General features: G+C 57.2%; 2 protein-coding genes across 2 annotated transcripts; both read left to right on the forward strand.

Moving 5' to 3' along the window:
• Positions 1 to 4,123: 4,123 nt before the first annotated feature.
• On the forward strand, positions 4,124 to 7,368 carry GALR2 (galanin receptor 2). The gene is made up of 2 exons (XM_060645329.3): positions 4,124 to 5,190; positions 6,530 to 7,368. The coding sequence occupies exons 1-2, from the start codon at positions 4,823 to 4,825 to the stop codon at positions 7,326 to 7,328; spliced, it is 1,167 nt and encodes a 388-aa protein (XP_060501312.2). The 5' UTR covers positions 4,124 to 4,822; the 3' UTR covers positions 7,329 to 7,368.
• Positions 7,369 to 7,995: 627 nt separating this feature from the next.
• Positions 7,996 to 11,893, forward strand: ZACN (zinc activated ion channel). The gene is made up of 9 exons (XM_078438125.2): positions 7,996 to 8,801; positions 8,887 to 9,011; positions 9,140 to 9,184; positions 9,324 to 9,430; positions 9,656 to 9,825; positions 10,356 to 10,480; positions 10,620 to 10,830; positions 10,945 to 11,109; positions 11,571 to 11,893. The coding sequence occupies exons 1-9, from the start codon at positions 8,705 to 8,707 to the stop codon at positions 11,756 to 11,758; spliced, it is 1,233 nt and encodes a 410-aa protein (XP_078294251.1). The 5' UTR covers positions 7,996 to 8,704; the 3' UTR covers positions 11,759 to 11,893.
• Positions 11,894 to 12,572: the final 679 nt, after the last annotated feature.

Consider the following 12,572-nt stretch of genomic DNA (forward strand, 5'->3'; position numbering starts at 1 on the left):
AGGAGGCGGGACGACGGAGGAGGAAAAGAGCGAGGCCTGCCCAGACGGCCTGACGGGATAGTGGCGGACTCCGCCGCCGACGTCCCGGGCCGCAGGCGAGACGCACTTGTTGGAGTGCGCCTGCGCGTCGGCTGGGGGTGGGGCGGCCTGCCGTGATGGTGAGCGGGTTTGGGGCTCGTCCTTGCCGGGAGGCTAGGGAGGCTAGGGGTTTTGAGATCTTTTCGGAGCAAACCCTCCTCCCCTCCTCCACCTAAGGCTGCGGATCGGGAGATGGACCCCCGCCCCCAAGTCCCCGCTCCTGCCTCCCTGCACGGGGCATCGGGCTCACGTCTCAAGCACAGAGGGAGGGAGCGGTTAGCTAAGGACTGGATTTCGGGGTGTCTACCTCCCTGGATACTCGAGAAATGGGGTTCCCACCCTACCCGAATGAAGCACTCTCCCTGTGAGGGAACCGCCTCTACGCTTTCCTCTGGGGCCGACCCTGAGAATGCCATGGCGCTGGTGGGGTCAGGGGGTCAGCAAGCGGCCACCAGGTGTAGGAACTTAGACTGCAGGGGACCTGTGTCTCTGGTCTTTGGAGCGAGCAATTCAAGCAGTTCAGGAGGAAGAAGTGTTGGGGCGAGGGACACTGAATCTTTGCAGTATGGCACTGTGGGCTTTGGGGTCTGCGTCCTATGTCTCAGACCCTGTCTCCCCCATTACTGGTCGGAAGATGTTGGGCAAATAACTTAGTCTCCCTCTAAATCTTTTCCCTCCCCTGTGAAATGGTGATAACCAATTAGGACGGTTTTTATGAAGATAAAATGAAGCAATTTAAAGTAAGTCTCTGCTCAGTGTCACTAATCGTTAGGGAAATGCAAATCAAAGCCACAATGAACTATCACCTCACACCCGTTAGGATGATTACTATTTTTATTTATTTATTTTGGATGGTTACTATTTTCTAAAAAAAAAAAAAAATAACAGAAAATAACACGTATTAGCAAAGATATGGAGAAATCAGAACCCTGGTGCCCTTTTGGTGCCAATGTAAAGTGGTGTAGCCAGTGTGAAAAACAGTATGACTGTTTTTTGGAAAATTAAAGAATTACCATGTGATCTGGCAATCCCACTTCTGGGTATATATTCATAAGAATTAAAAGCAAGGTCTCCAAGAGATATTTGTACATTCATGTTCATAGCGGCATTATTCACAAAAACGCAACAGGGAGAAGGAACCCAGTGGCCCTCAGGAATAAACTAAAAATGGTACATCCATACAATGGAATAGTATTAAGCCACATGCTACAACATGGATGAAGCTTGAAAATAATTGTGCTAAGTAAGCCAGTCAAAAAAAGACGAGTATTATATGATTCCACTTATATGGGGTATTTAGTATAGTCAAATTCATAGAAAGTACACTGGTTGGGACGCCTGGGTGGCTTGGTCGGTTAAGCGTCCGACTTCGGCTCAGGTCATGATCTCACGGTCCGTGGGTTCGAGCCCCGCGTTGGGCTCTGTGCTGACAGCTCAGAGCCTGGAGCCTGTTTCAGATTCTGTGTCTCCCTCTCTCTCTGCCCCTCCCCTGTTCATGCTCTGTCTCTCTCTGTCTCAAAAATAAATAAACGTTAAAAAAAAAAAAAGTACACTGGTGGTTGCTGGGGGGGGGGAGGAAAAATGGGGGATTATTGTTTAATAGATACAGAGGTTTGATTCTGCAGGGTTAAAAAGTCCTGGAGATTGGTTGCACAACAATTTACTTGTGAATTTACTTAATACTACTGAATCGTATACTTTAAAGTGTCTAAGAAGGCAAATTGTATGTTTTGTGCATTTTACCACAATTAAAAATAAATCTTAAAAAAATAAGTCTCAGGGCATCTGGCTGGCTCAGTCAGTGGAGCATGTGACTCTTGATATCAAGTTGTGGGTACAAACCCCACATTAGATGTAGAGAATACTAGAAAATAAAATCTTTTAAGAAAGTCTCCTGGGGTGCCTGGGTGACTCACTACGTTAAGCGTCCAACTCTTGATTTTGGCTCAGTTCGAGGTCTCATGGTTTGTGGGATCAGGCCCCAAGTCAGGCTCCACACTGGCAGCTCAGAGCCTGCTTGGGATTGTCTCTCTCTCCATCTCTGCCCCTCCCCCACAAGATAAGTAAATAAACTTTTAAAAATATGAAAAAAATTAAAAAATTAAAAAATATGTCTCCTAAATGTCCATCGACAAATGAGTGGGTAGAGAGAATTGATATGACCATACAATGGAATATTATTTGGCCCTAAAAAAGCAATGAAGCACTGATACATGCTACAATGCAGATGAATCTTTATTATGCTAAGTGAATAAAGTCACACAAAGGACCACATACTGTGTGACTCCATTTATATGAAATGTCCAGGGGTGCCCGGCTTAGTCAGGAGTTGTAACTGGCTGCCTACAGCTGAGGTGGGGGTGGAGATTGGAGGTTGATGGCTAAGGAGCAGGAATTTCTTTGGAGAACATTCTAAAATTGATTGTGGTGATGGCTGCAAAACTGTGACATGCTCAGTCAGCAGAGCATGTGATTCTTGATCTTGGGGTCATGGGTTTGAGCCCCACATTGGATGTAGAGATTAAATTTAGGGTTAGGGTTAGAGATTAAACAAATAAATAAACCTTAAAAAATAAAATAAATAAAAATAAGTTACATTTAAAAGTAAAACTATATATAATATATACATGTATATATATGTATGTATATATATATACACACATTAATGTTCAGAAAAGGCAAATTTATAGAGACAGATCTGTAACTGGCTGCCTAGGGCTGAGGTGGGGGTGGAGATTGGAGGTTGATGGCTAAAGAGCAGGAATTTCTTTGGAGAACGTTCTAAAATTGCTTGTGGTGATGGCTGCAAAACTGTGAATATATTAAAAACCAAATGCAAACTTTAAGTGGGCAAATGGCATGACATGAGGATTATATTTCAATAAAGATCTTTTTAAAAAGTAAGTCGGATGATATTAATCCTCTAGCTAGCCGGAAGTCTGCAGTGGCCCCTCGTTCTGCTCAGACTGGAAGCCACGTTCCTTGCAACCAAAAAAGCCCTACCTGTCACCTCCTCTCCTGTCAATCTCCTCGTTTATCAACTCAAGCCATAGCAGCTTCCTTATTTAGGGATACAGGCACACTCCTGCTTTGGGACCTTTGCACTGACTGCTGTCTCTGGAATGCTCTTCCCCCAGATATCTGCTACTCTAGCTCCCTCACCTCCTTCAAGTGTTTGTCTAAGTGTCACCTTCCTAATGAGGTCTGCCTGGCCCCCCTATTTCAAAGAGCACCACTTCTACCACTATGGTACTCCCAATTCCCTTACCCTGATCTACTTTTCCTGCAGGAAAAAATGACCCGTTACTGAAGGGGCACCTGGGTGATTCAGTTGGTTAAGCATCTGACTTTGGCTCAGGTCACAATATCATGGTTCATGAGTTCGAGCCCCGCATCAGGCTCTGTGCTGACAGCGCAGAGCCTGCTTGGGATTCTCTTTCTCTCCCTCTCTCTCTGACCACCCCCGGCTCAAGGGTGCGTGCACCTGTGGGTGCACGTTCTCTCAAAATAAATAAATAGACTTAAAAAAAATTCATACTGAAAAACCGAATGGCAAGCATCTCATAAACATGAACTGTTAGTATCTTCCTATTCCATGAGTAGGCAGGCAGGGCAAGGGTCTGGATAACGTTTCCCTGCCCAAAGGTGTAGGAGTAGGGCTTTGGGGGCTGAGATCCTGGGGGGAGTGGGGGAGTGGAGAGGAAAAAGAATGTTCCAGACTGGGACCCCATGAACAGGGCAGGGAAAGATGAAGCAGAAACCAAGCGACAGTGGCAGAGGGTGGTGAATTTCAGACCCAGTGAACCGGGAGAGGGGAGGTGGGTAATTCTGTAGAAACAGTAATGATTCTGCGTCACCAGCGCTTGATGCCTAATGTGTCAAAATTAGAAACAAATATTAAGTTTTATTGCAACCTAAACACCCTCCTGGCCTTGTAGGAAAATGCTCCTGGTGCATGGGACTCTGCTGTTTAGTATTTCCTTCATGTTTTCCCTTTTTGGATATCTGACTGGGGCAAGGAGACAGAGAGAATTTGATTCACTGAGATTCAACGAACGGGCTTCAGTTCACACATCTCATTCCATGCTCACCAGAGCCCTCCCGGAAGGGACTATGATCCCATGTTACAGCTGAAGAAACTGAGGCACAGCGCCAAGGGCAGAAACTGACACACAGAAGGGGGGGCGGCAGTGCCGTCCCCCTAACCGGATGGGGAAAGCCGAGTCCCCTCTGCCCACCTCCGCCTCTTGTCACCTCCTCCCCACCCCTTAGGGGCCCCCGAGGACGCCCCCGGCCAGCCCCGGGAGGCCTGGAGCGCCGGCCAGACTGCAGGGCGAGGTATGCGTGGTCCCAGGCGCGCGCTCCCGGCCCCACGGCGCGCCCGCAGGCCCCAGGGGCCGGTCCCCCCACCACTCCCGCGCACGGCCCGGAGGTCAGTTCCTCTCTCGGCGCGACACCGGCCGGCTGGGTGCTGGAGCGCGCCGACGGGGGAGCAGGCACCAGCGGCCCCTGTCCCCGGGGTGGGCCACCCGAGAGCCCTTCCCCCCCCAGCGCGGGGCTCAACCCACCCCTCGGGCTGCTCGCTCCTCCCCCTGACCCCAGCGCACCCCCACCTCCCCGCCCCAGCCAGGCGAGGCTCACTCCGCCGGCGACTCGCCTGCAGCGGCTGGAGCCGCGGGAGCTGCGCGCTCGCCAGAGCTCAGACGGCGGCAGGAGCCCTGGCAGCCTCGGGGTCGGGGACGCCATGAATGGCTCGGGTGGCCCGCGGGCCGAGGACGCCAGTGAGGCGAATGGCAGGGACAGCTGGCAGCCCGAGGCGGTTATCGTGCCCATGTTGTTCGTGCTCATCTTCTTGGTGGGCACCGTGGGCAACGCGCTGGTGCTGGCCGTGCTGCTGCGCGGCGGCCAGGCGGTCAGCACCACCAACCTGTTCATCCTCAACCTGGGCGTGGCCGACCTGTGCTTCATCGTGTGCTGCGTGCCTTTCCAGGCCACCATCTACACCCTGGACGGCTGGGTGTTCGGCTCGCTGCTCTGCAAGGCCGTGCATTTCCTCATCTTCCTCACCATGTACGCCAGCAGCTTCACGCTGGCCGCTGTCTCCCTGGACAGGTGAGCGAGCGCCCTGGCGGCCCCCCGGGGGGGGGGTGGCCAGACACCCAGGTGGGGGCCACAGAAGGGAGCGGGACTCTAGGAGGGACACACGGAGAGTAGACAAGGACACTAAGAAGGCAAAGGGACCGGAAGAGAGTGAAAGACAAACTGACATGGAGAAGGAAAAAGGGGAATAAGAATGGGGGACCGCGGTGTCCCCTTAGGTGCGTCCTCGCCGCTCCACGCTGGAGACCTCAGCTCTCCAGCGCCACCGGAGCCTGAGAGCGCAGCGTTTTCTGACACAGAGCATTTTCCCGTGTCTCTTTTGAGCTCAGTGCCCCTGTGAAGTTGGGATGGGAGGGATTACCGTGCCCAATCTACAGACGAGATCGAGTTCAGAAGTGACTTGTTCAGAGTGGCCCATCCAGTAATCGTGTGCGTGGAACCAACGGTCTGTTTCCTGGCGTCAAACTCAGGCACCTCCACCTCGCTAGCCTCGAATGCACGGTTTGCTGGGCGCAGTCGACTCTAGTCCCGACTGAGGAATTTGAGTCCTTCCAAAGGGCCCAGGCCAAAGTTGAAGCTGGCACACCGGAGGGTCCGTAGACACCCTCCCACCACACACGCACACACGCACACACACACACACACTCCTCCAGGCCCAGGGTCAAAGGCAGAGAGAAGAGGGCGCCGGAGGGTCTCCCTCCTCTCCGCTGGCCACCTGGATGGTTCCTGGGGAGGAAATCTGGGTCTGACTCCATGATTTCTCCAGGTCCCTCTACTCTCACGTCCTCCCGACCTCCCCTGGACAGGCAGGGAGGTGAGGCCACCTCCCCCATATAGCTCCCACTTCCACTGAGTGCGGAGTGTGTCGGTTCCGGTTCTGAGAGCTCTGGTGGGACCCATAGAGCGTCGGCTTCTCTAAGGAATTCCCTCCAGGTACCTCGCGGTACCTCCAGGCTGTCCGCTAAAGCCTCAAGGCGCCTGGGTCCTACCTCTCTGGGCACAGACACTCTTGGGTAATGACAGCCTCCCGGAACCCCAAAGCCGGTTAAACCTTGGGGTGCCCTCCCTGGTGGACTCTGACAGTGGTTATAGTCCCGGGAAGACCAGATGAGTGACCCACACGCACTTTCCTGCTGCCGGTCCCGCCCCGCATCTGGAGGCAGCTGAGAGTGTCTGGGATGCTCTGGCCGGTTTGGTGCGACCGTGCGCTAGGGACCTTCTTTGAGAGAAGGTGAGGTCAAGGTTTAAAGGTCTGACCCTACCCCCTTCCCCACCCCCCCCACCCCCACCCCCACCCCCACCCCCGCGAATTCACCTGTTCACCCGTCTCTCTTCCGGGTCTGACGCACAGGTATCTGGCCATCCGCTACCCGCTGCACTCCCGAGAGCTGCGCACGCCTCGCAACGCGCTGGCTGCCATCGGGCTCATCTGGGGGCTGTCGCTGCTCTTCTCCGGGCCCTACCTGAGTTACTACCGCCAGTCGAAGTTGGCCAACCTGACTGTGTGCCACCCGGCGTGGAGCGCGCCTCGTCGCCGCGCCATGGATCTCTGCACGTTTGTCTTCAGCTACCTGCTTCCCGTGCTGGTGCTCGGCCTGACCTACGCGCGCACCCTGCGCTACCTGTGGCGAACGGTCGACCCGGTGGCCGCCGGTTCGAGCGCCCGGCGCGCCAAGCGCAAGGTGACGCGCATGATCATCATCGTGGCTGTGCTCTTCTGCCTCTGTTGGATGCCTCACCACGCGCTCATCCTCTGCGTGTGGTTCGGCCGCTTCCCGCTTACACCTGCCACCTACGCGCTGCGCATCCTCTCGCACCTGGTCTCCTATGCCAACTCCTGTGTCAACCCCATCGTCTACGCGCTCGTCTCCAAGCACTTCCGCAAGGGCTTCCGCAAGATCTGCGCAGGTCTGCTGCGCCGTGCCCCACGTAGAGCCTCAGGCCGCGTGTGCATCGCCGCACAGGGGACCCACCGCAGCAGCGTCCTAGAGCGCGAGTCCACCGACGGGACGCACGTGAGCGAGGCTGCCGGGCCCCCCGCCCCTGTGCTGGCACCTCTCAGCAGTCCCCCGGCCTTGAACCTGGTACCCGGGCCATCCTGGCGGGACCAAAATGCCCCCAACGGCATCCCGGCAGTGAATGCGACCTGAGGGCACTTATTGAATATGCTTTGATGTTAAAGGATTGGAGTCAGAGGTTGGGGGGGGGGGGGGAGGAGGAGGGAGCGGTGGTTAGGGGAGGGAATTAAATCTGTTAATAAAATACGCAAACCTTTTCACATGCGGTGTTGCGCTGTGTCTCCACACATCTCATGGTTATGAGGCTCCGGGTTGGAAGCCTCTGGGACTTCACAGGGGAGCTGTGGATGGATGGGTGCAACGTGCTTTAATGAACCACAGGGAAAGAGAGTGGCAAAGGCACCAGAGGCAGCCGAGTTAAAAGTCAGCATGGAAATCCCTAACCGAAGCCGGGAAGCACGGGAGGACCAAGGCTCTCTGCACACGGCCAACCTGAGGCGCCAAGTATATATAGATCCGCCAACCAGCAGCCACCTATGCGTGCGACAAAGGCAGGCAGAGCGTTTAAGCTGGCGAGATAAGTTGGTCGATGAGCGAGTGCAGACACTGTGTTCCTAGTAATGCTCCTGAGCCAGCAAGTGTGTGTGTGTGTGTGTGTGTGTGTGTGTGTGTGTGTGTGGCGGGGGCGGGGGAGGTCCCTCCCTGCTCCCAGCCTTCTGGGGCTCCTTCCCAGTGTCCGCAGACTGATCAGTGCCTACTTTCAGCCTTGGGGTTTCCTTCTGTCTGGGGTCAAGTCTCCGGCAGCTAGGTATTTCTTCTGGGCCAGGGAAGGCGCCCCTCACCCGCCGTGCTTCAGGGTACCCAGGAGCAGTTCTAAGGCACTGCTGGGCTGGGGCAGGCTGAGAATTGCATGTTGGGGCAGGAATGCCACAGGGCTTTGCTGGGGATCTAACCTCTACCTGCCCAGGGTTTGCCCCTCTTGGAGTTCTTGAGCTTTTGGAGGCTTTTTACACGGAATCGGTTCAGTGTTTGAGAGGCAAGAAAACTCCCAAGGATGTACGTATCTCATGGTGTTAATTGCAGGGCACTTTGGCAAAGGCTCGAATACTTAACCAGCCAGGCGCCCGCTTGCAAAAAGGCAGGGAAGACCCGTGGCGTCTGCCCGGATTGGAAGGACTAGGTCAAGGGGGAAGGCGGGAGGGAGAATCTGTGCTTGCCCACTCCCCTTGGCTATCTCTGAAGGGGACAGCTGATTCTAGGTGATGGAAATGGAGCGGGGCAGGGAAGCCGAGGCAGGTGCAGGGTGGGTGGGGCTGGATCCTGTGCTTTGTCTTCAGGTGTTTGCGGAACCCCGGGTTGGGGGTGGGAGGGTGCTGACTCCAAGGCCCCAGAGTCCTTGCACAGAGCAGCTGCCTGCCTGACTGCCCAGTCCCCCAGCAAAGCAACTGAAATAGAGGCAGCGGTTTAGATCCCGTGGCTCCATCCAGCCTTCCACGCGGCCACTGAAGATGGCCCTGCAGCTCCTGATCCATGTGGCCCTCCTCAGGCTCAGCGCCACCACCGGGCCCTCGGTCCAGGGGCGGGACTTTAGAACACCGGCAGTTGGTAGGTGGAGAGAGTAAAGTCGTTTAAGCTTTGGGATTTGGACCCCAGGGCACCCACCCAAATGACCTCCACCTCCGTTCTTCAGCCTGGCCATCCTACTTCGACCTCAACTGGCCCCAGGAGGTTCAGGAAACCATCCAGATTCCGAACAACGGGAGCGCGCCCCTGCTCGTGGACGTGCGGGTGTTTGTGTCCAACGTGTTTAACGTGGTAAGTGTCCTCAGGCCACGGAGGGAGCAGGTGCCGGGTGCCCAGCGGGGCGATGGGTGGGGTCTCTTGCCTTCTTTTGTCCCATAGCGCCCAGCCCCAGGTGACACACTGCCCTGCCACTTCCTCAGGACATCCTGCGGTACACAGTGTCCTCCATGCTGCTGCTTCGGCTGGTGAGCGCCCAGGGGCTGGGAAGGTGGGATGGGAGGACCGTCTCTTCATCCAGCTCGGGAGTACCAGCCTTCATCAAACTGCCCGGGGGCCTGTGTATCTATGGGAGCGGGAGCCTTAGTGGCTTCTTTGTGTCCCCAGTCCTGGCTGGACACTCGCCTGGCCTGGAACGCGAGTGTGCGCCCACGGCGTGCAATCACACTGCCCTGGGACTCACTCTGGACTCCAGGACTCACCATCCAGGAGGCGTAAGTGAGGTGGGAGTTCCTGTGCCAGGAAGCCCTCCTCAGGGACTATCCCCCTCCTGGTGGCTCTGCCAGGCCACAGGTGCACCTCACTGCCCCATGTCCCCCTCACCCTTCTGGAACCCAGATGGCAGCAGAGGGCAGCGGGGCTACGCTGGGGTCTCCCCCACGTCCCCCTTCTGAGAAGGGGCTGAGCCTCTGGCTGTGTGTCTTCCCCGCGCCCAACAGGCTCTGGGTGGACTGGCAGGATCAGAGCCCGAGGGCCCGAGTGGACCCCGACGGCCACGTTGACCTGTACTTGACCCTCACCACCGAGACCAACTGTGATTTTGAGCTCCTCCACTTCCCCAGGGACCAGAGCGACTGCAACCTCAGCTTCTACGCTCTCGGCAACACTGGTGCTGACGGGACAGGAGCTGGGGGGAGGGGGGAGCCTCTGGCCTTCTGCCAACATCCACCCGACACAGACACGGGGGGCGGCCGGCCTGTGCTCACACCAGTCTAGGGGAGCTGAAGAGATCCTAGAACAGAGCATGCTTCTCGCCTGTACCTCCCAAACGGCAGCCCACCTCCCAGCTCTCCCCTGCTCTGGCTGCAGCCCCCTTTAGTCTCCCCTCAGCTACCCCAGTGCAGCTGCCCTCAACGGCCAGGGCCAAACCGCAGTGTCTGGGCCACTCTGATGGAGCCCGGAGACCTAGGTTGCTGCAGCCTTATTCCTGGAAGCATTCCGAAGGCGTAGCCACCCAGTAAAATATCCCACGGACCCAAGGGTGACATCCAGCTTGGCCCAGAAACCCTCCCCCCTTGCCTCACCGCCCCCCGCCCCCGCCCCGACTCCAGCTAGTCCCTGCACCTTTACTCCCGAGAGAGATTCGGGGACAGGGGTGCCTCCTTCCTACTTGGCCACTCTCACCCTCACCCCTTCCAGCCCTGGAGCTGGAGTTCCGGGCGCACGCGGTGAACGAGATTGTGAGCGTCAAGAGGGAATACGTAGTTCGGGATCTGAAAACCCAAGTCCCACCCCAGCAGCTGGTGCCCTGCTTCCAGGTGTCGGTGAGTCGCGGCGCGGCTGACAGAGGGCTGATGGGGGCGTCATGTGTGCAGTCAGAGGCCATGGTGTCACCGTGCAAGTGCCCAAGCCCCCCGGTACACGCCCTCCTCCCCCCCAAAGCCCCAACTTCCTTCCTACCAGCTGCGCCTGCAGAACACAGCGCTGAAGGCCATCATAGCTCTGCTGGTACCTGGGGAGGCCCTGCTGTTGGCTGACATGTGCGGGGGGCTACTGCCCCTCCAGGCCACCGAGCGCATTGCCTACAAGGTGACCCTGCTGCTGGGCTACCTGGTCTTCCACTCCTCCCTGGTGCAGGCCCTGCCCAGCTCCTCCTCCTGCAACCCACTGCTCAGTAAGTCCCGCGCCCCTCCCCCGGCCCTGGGCTGCGGCGGGCCTCTGCTCAGCTCCCTGGGCGCAGAGGTGCAGGCCTGGCCTTGACCTGCCCACCCCGCCCTCCTGCCCCCAGTTTACTACTTCACTGTGCTGCTGCTGCTGCTCTTTGCCAGCACCATGGAGACCGTGCTGCTGGCCGCGCTGCTGGCCCGGGGCGACCTCAGGGCCAAGAGCGGCCCCAGCCCAACCCCTAGAGCGGAGCAGCACGGTCACGGGGACTCAGAGCCAAATCCTGAAGGTGGGCAGGAACCCCTTCCTGGAACAGGGTAGAGGGAGGAATAAGGGTAGGAGTGGGTGTGACAGGGCAGGGCCGGCAGGCCCCACACCCAGGGCTGAGGCGGGGGTCACTAGGCTAGTGGCTCCGTGCATTCATTCTGCTAGCTCCACGGTCCCTGGGCTCCACCGTGTCCGGCCTTAGAAGACACGGGTCTGGAGCAGGGATCCAGGTTAGCTTCCGTAAGGGCCCAGGTGACTTCAAACTCCCGGAGATAGCCCTATGCCTCTAGCAGCCTGTCTATGAGGGTGTTTCTGCAGCTCAAGATGGCCTGGAATGGGCCAGACCCCAATATTCATTAGCTGTAAGTCTAAGGAAGGCACAGATACAGGCGGACGGCCCCCAGGGTTCACTCTTCTGCTCCGAGCCGGCATGTTGGGTGAGCCCCGAAAAACACCACCTTTTCCTGCATCTCCCCCCACCAGGAGCCCCCAGAGTGAAGGGGTCGAGGAGGAGCCAGGCCGAGGCTGCTGACCACGTCTTCTTCCTGGTGTATGTGGTGGGGGTAGTGTGCAGCCAGTTTTTCTTCATCGGGCTCTGGATGTGGGCGACGTGCAAGTCTGACCCAGCTCCCGGCAAGGCCGTGCCCCATGGCGGGCAGCCCAGGCTGTGACAGCTCAGGGCCCGGGGCTGCGCACCCAGGGGAAGGGCCATGACAGCGTCTCTGGAGAAAGGAGGAGGTCAACTCTTCTCCGAAGCCCGGAGGATCCCAGGCCACCCTGAGTTCTCCCTTCTGATAGCCGTGAAAGCAGAGCATGAAATAAACCCGTCATCACCCAAGTGATGTGTGCACGTGCACCTCAAGCATCTGTCTTCCCTGAACTGGCTATTCATTCCTGTGCCATGCGGGTGGGGCCGACACCTGCACACAACCCCTACCATGCTCCTGAACTTCTCACCACTGTGCACCAGGCATCTGGCCCCCATTTCTGCGACTACTGCTGTTGGGCCTTGGGCCAGGAGGCCCTGGGCACCAGGAGACAGGGGCCTGAGTCAGGCCACATAGGGTAGCCAGGCTTCTCAGAACTCCTTCTGCAGGGTGCTGGACCCTAGAGACCACGGAGAGAGGGCACTCCCACTCCAGTCACCTGGGGGGTGCCTAGGAGGCAGAACACCCCGACTTCCGGGCTGTGGGTGAGGGGGAATACGTTTTCTGCACCGAATCCACGAGTGGGTCGGTCCTGCTTGTTTTTTCACCACGCCCTCTGGCTGCGCTGTGGCCTGCCCCTCACTGGGCCCTACCGACATTTCTGGGCTCAAGGGGGCGTTCCCCACCCCCAGCTCTGAACTGGGCCAGCGGTGGGCTATTCACTCTCCTGCTTTTGTACACATGAGGCAGCTGTGGCTATAGGCCTTGGTCTTTCTTCTTTGTCCTTTCCTGTCTGGAAGCTAGCATGTGGCCCAGGGAGGCTCAGGGTCACGAAGCC

This window comes from Panthera onca, chromosome E1 (genome assembly GCF_046562875.1).
Source record: "Panthera onca isolate mPanOnc1 chromosome E1, mPanOnc1 haplotype 2, whole genome shotgun sequence".
NCBI lineage: Eukaryota > Metazoa > Chordata > Mammalia > Carnivora > Felidae > Panthera > Panthera onca.